This window comes from Piliocolobus tephrosceles, chromosome 15, assembly GCF_002776525.5.
Source record: "Piliocolobus tephrosceles isolate RC106 chromosome 15, ASM277652v3, whole genome shotgun sequence".
In the NCBI taxonomy this organism is placed as follows: domain Eukaryota; kingdom Metazoa; phylum Chordata; class Mammalia; order Primates; family Cercopithecidae; genus Piliocolobus; species Piliocolobus tephrosceles.
Window position 1 is genome coordinate 1,391,876 of NC_045448.1, and position 5,042 is coordinate 1,396,917.

Here is a 5,042-nt window from a genome sequence, read left to right on the forward strand (position 1 = left end):
CCCCCCCAAATCCCCTCGTGCAGGGAGTGGCTTCTTCACCCTGTGAATCTCTCCTCCCTCCTTTGCCCAGAAGCATCTTGTGATTAGTAATGAGTGCAGTAAATATTTCTCATCTTAACAAGGTGCTCCGACCTGATACAAGGGAAAAATGGTTGAATTCAGAGGGACGGGCACACCCTGTCCCCGTTTTTTTTTTTTTTTTTTGAGACAGAAGCCACCAAGGACCACTGGGCCTGTGCAGAGGAGAGGCAGACTCAGGCCCTCCCCATGGACGGGAGGGCTGTCTTCCATGTACACCTTGGTCGGAGTCCGCAAGGGTAGGGAGGTGACTGTGCACTGGCCTTTGGTTTGCGATGCCTTTGCTGGCCCTGCTGGAATGGCCTTTGGTTTGCGATGCCTTTGCTGACGTTGCTGGAATGGCTGTGCGGAGTGCACTATGGTGCTGAGACTGTGCTCCCCGGCAGGAGCTACTGGAATGGCTGTGCAGCGTGTGCTGTGGTGCTGAGACTGTGCTCCCTGGGAGAACCTCGGAAGTTGTAGGCATTACAGTATTGTCTGCCATTGCCGCGTTGACACAGGGTCAAGCCACCTCCAGAGCCTGTGTTCCTCCTCAGGCAGGCGGGCAGGAATGCTCAGGACCCGTGATGATGGCGCCATGCAGAGGTCAGGGATGAATGACCGCCGAGGCAGGGGAGGGAGTCCAGCAGCTCAGTGTTTGGGGAATGAGGCCGGGGGCAGGTAAAAACTTCTAATCAAGGCAACCAAATAGCTGGAAAATATAGTAGCTGTTAAGTTCTGATGGAAAAGCTGTTTTGTACTTACAGTTAAATCCCGCAGTATTTTTGACCTGTTTCTGGGTAACTTGCTCTTCCCTTCTCAAAAGGTCCCAATCTCACCAGAGCGTCCCTTCCTGCGCTGGCCCCAGCTCTCCACGCCTCCCGGAGACGGAGCGGGGGGCCTCTACCCTTGCTCCCCTGGGACGGCGTTTCCTCCCCCTCTTCTCCCGGTCTGGGCTGGGGTCTTCAGGCTCAGGTGGAAGGTGGTTTTGGGCCCTTTGTCTGCACAGGGACAACGCCCTGACCCAGGAAAAGCTTAACGTTGCCTGTCACTTGGATGCATCTCTTGGCAGTGACGGGGGTGGAAATCCTCACTGCAGCCTGTGTCTCCTGCATGATTGTTGTAAGAAAGCCACCGCTCAGCTGCATGGAAACGGGTCCTCTTGGCTGCGAAATGCTAAAATTATTTTTCCTATGAAGAGAACAGTGCTAATTTTTCCAAAATATATCAGATCATGATTGACTCAACTGAAGTGGAAAATGAAAGTGGGTTGGAGCGCTTCTGCCAAAGACAAGCACGGCCGCCGTGCCCTTGCTCGTGCCCGGCTCTCTCCCCTCCACAGTCACGGTGCCGGGCCCTCTCCCGATAACTGGAGACATGTCTCCCACAGGACACGCGCTGGCACTAAACCCACACTGCCCATCTCGGAGACAGGCAGAGGAACCCCCAGCTGAGATGCGGGAAGCACCAGGATGCAGGGACTTCACCGCAGGGCACCGCAGCTCAGGACTCGGAGCAGGTGGGCCTGCCTGGACCTCCCTAGGGCCACACCATGCCGCATGTTTCCAGCTGCCACCGCAGTGGTTGGACAAGATCTGAGCCTCGGAGCAGCTCCGACGAGGCTCCCGGCATATTTCTGTTTACCCCTTGGTTCCTCGTCCATTCTGCACTTTGGTCCTGGAGGTTTTATATACAAGTTAATGACAATGAGCCACAATGTGAGCCTGCTTACTGAGAGGAGGGAAGGTGCCTTCCATTGGTACAAACCGGTTCCAAAACTAAGGGCTGGCTTTCAGGCGTTGGCTTCCACTTATTCTGAGGACTGGCTGGAAGCACAGGAGAGGAAGGAGAAGCTGAAACAAAATGCTGACTTTTAAGTGCTGATTTTTAAGTGGAATCGTTATAATCAGTGCGGAAAAATGTTTACATTTATGTTTTACCAACTCTACCTTGTATGCAGAACCCCAAGTGAGGTCGTATTAAGAAGTCACTTGTGTAAGTTTGACTGTTGAGCTTAGAGAAGCAGAGAGCAGAACAGTGGCCTCCAGAGGGCAGTGGGGAGGTGCTGGTCACAGGCACAAAGTCTCAGGCAGGAGGAGGACGCCTCAGATCTGCTGCACCGCGTGGGGCACACGCTTTGTCATAATGATCACATATTTCAAAATTGCTAAAATAATAGTTCTTTTGTTTGTTTGTTTTTGAGACAGAGTCTTGCTCTGTCACCCAAGACTGGAGTGCGGTGGCACAATCATAGCTCACCATAGCCTTGACCCTCCTGCCGAAGCAATCCTCCTGCCTCAGCCGCCCGAGTGGCTGGGACTACAGGCACTCACCACCATGCCTGGCTAGTTTTTAGACTTTTTGCAGAGATGCAGTCTCACTACGCTGCCCAGGCTGGTGTTGAGCCCTTAGGCTCAAGAGATCCTCCAGTCTGAAACTCCCAAAGTGCTGGGACCATGCCCAGCCACTAAAATAATAGATTTTAAATGTTCTCACTGCCAAAAAAAAGATGTGAGGTGATGATATGTTAATTAACTTGATATAATCTCTCCATAATGTAAAGGTATCGAAACCATGCTTAAAATGTAAATATATGCAGTTATTATTTGTCAACTAAAAATACAAATTTTAATTTAAACAAAGTCACTTGCATACAGGAGGGAGCATTGCCAACATGATCAGGCTCCCTTCCGAAATTCAGTGTGAAATTAGATCTTGTCCTCGGAGATGAGCAGAGCAGGGTCATTCTGCTGAGAGTAGGTTTGTCTTTGCACCTGGCTGTCACACATGGAACCAAAAAGACCTGGCCTGGGAGTGAGGCTCTTTGTGAATTTAAATGCAACCCCAGGATACCTTTGTTAGCCACAGCAAGGGTAGTGCCAGCAAGTCCCCTGGGCCCCTAATTAGCCTGACTGACACCAGGGGCAAGGCCCGGTGTTCTGTGCATCCATGGTTGCAGGGACCTGTGTGCTCAGCACGCCTTCTTCCTGAAGGACCCTGCCTGTGGATCGCAGATCCCGCTCTGAGTAGGAACCTTTGCCACGTGGACCCTCTGTGGCCTCCTGCAAACAAGTGTTCGTCTGGGAGCCAGAAACTTCCCTCTGGCGTGACGAGGAAGAAGGATGGTTCATCTTGCCAGCAGTCCTTTGTGAAAAGAGCTCCAAGCCGGGCCCTCCTGTCTTGTATCAAGTGTGTGCTGTTACCGGAGCAGTCAAAATTCAGATGTTATTAATGTTTGTTCTGCATTTTTGCAGGAGAGTGCCGGGATGGAAGGCCGGGATGCTCACAGGCTGCCGAGAGCCCTCTGAGGGCAAACTGGCAGGACACTGATCCTGCAGAACAGCTTCGTGTTCTCAAAATCACTGTATGATTGTTTTCCAAACATAGGCAAATCTAGCACCATGTTGTAATTACTCTCAGGCATGGATGAATAAATATTGTCACTGTGCATTTGTCTAGCGTTTTCTTGTAAGCATTGCCTGATTTGTTCCTTCTGGGGCTTTGCCGTTAAAATGTATTTACAGATTACACATCTTTATTTTGCGAACCCTGGAAACACTACTCTTGCCATCATCCTATCTCCACCTTCTGGTGTCTCTGACGCTGTGCTCGTCTGCATTCTGCCCCGGCGGTCCCTCCGGCACCGGCATTTCCACACCCGCTGCCCATCACCAGGTGTCCGCAGGGCCTGCATCTGGCTTCCCTCTTCTCCCGAGAAGAGCACTCCTGGCTTTCTGCAGGGCCGGTGGGAGGAGGAAAGTGATTCTGAGGGAGAGGCTGGAGCCTTAAGGACCAACAGGGCAAAGTGACTTGTCTCATCCTCCAGAGATTCACCAACATGTCAGCCTCAGACCGCAGGCTTCTGCCTCCAGCAGCCGCCCTGCCGCGCGCCACTCTCGCCCCTCCTCATCCCCCTCACTCACGGGGAACACAGCCCATTGATCCCGGAGGAATCCCCCTCCTTGACTCAACTAGGCAGCCTGGGAGGCACCGTTAGCCACGCTGACCCTGTAAAGCTGCCATCCTCATTTCATGTGTGAAGCAGCTGAATTCCAGAGGCTGGGTCCCAGCCCAGGCAGCCCTCAGCCTCACCCAAGGAAATAGTCAGGAGTCCTTCAGCATTGAAAGCAAACACAGGCGCATCTGACCTGGAGTTCTACCTCCACTAAGAGAAGAGAGTAGTAACTAATCATGGATGAAACAGGCCGTCTAGGCAGCATTTAATGGTCTCACCCATGGATGCCAACAGTGGCCTGGGAGGGCTGTGAACGTTTTGCTTCAGGATGTTTTATTTCACTCGAGTGTTCTGTAGAGAACGCGTAGTTTGCTTTTTATAACTTTTGTAACCCAAAAATACCTGACTGTTGTTTTCCCTAGGTGCTAGGCCATCCTGTTCTACGTGTTCCCAAACTCTTAGTTTTGTTCATGTAAAACTCATTCATGATCTCAGAATTAAAACAATATGAAAAATATCCTGGCAAATTTCACAGATTGCCCAGGTCCATCACAGGGCAGGAGCTGGGAGCCAGGAGCCGGGAGGGAGAGGACGGAGAGGAGGGAGGGGGCAGCCACACACGGAGACCACCAGATCACAGGAGACTCACTGCCTGCACAGGACCAGGAGGGGTGGTGCTGGACTCTTCCTGAGAACCCACCCCGTGATCCCATCGCCTCCCAGCAGGCCCCTCCTCCAACACTGGGAATGACAATCCCACATGAGACTGGATGGGACACAGAACCAAACCATATCAGCACCCAGGGAAGAGGCACGACCCGGCTTCTGCAGAGGAGCTGCCGAGAGTTACCATCAGCGGCTGAGGAGAGACACAGGGAACCGCAGCAACGCACAACGCATCAGCTCCCGCGCTGGGCAGCGAAGGGGGGCAGCGCCCAACCTCTGGATCATGCACAACGCATCAGCTCCTGCGCTGGGCAGCGAAGGGGGCGGCGCCCAACCTCTGGATCATGCACAACGCATCAGCTCC

General features: G+C 52.7%; 1 protein-coding gene across 2 annotated transcripts in view; it reads left to right on the forward strand.

The window, feature by feature from the left end:
- The window catches only part of TPO (thyroid peroxidase), a 96,762-nt gene extending 93,177 nt beyond the window's left edge, over positions 1 to 3,585 (forward strand). The window contains exon 15 of one of the 2 annotated variants that reach the window (XM_023192645.1): positions 3,312 to 3,585. In XM_023192645.1, coding sequence (XP_023048413.1) covers positions 3,312 to 3,387 — 76 coding nt within the window. In that variant the 3' untranslated portion in view covers positions 3,388 to 3,585. Of the gene's footprint in view, positions 1 to 1,447; positions 2,199 to 3,311 lie in introns of those variants that run through there. The other variant, XM_023192647.1, reaches the window with a different exon arrangement.
- Positions 3,586 to 5,042: the final 1,457 nt, after the last annotated feature.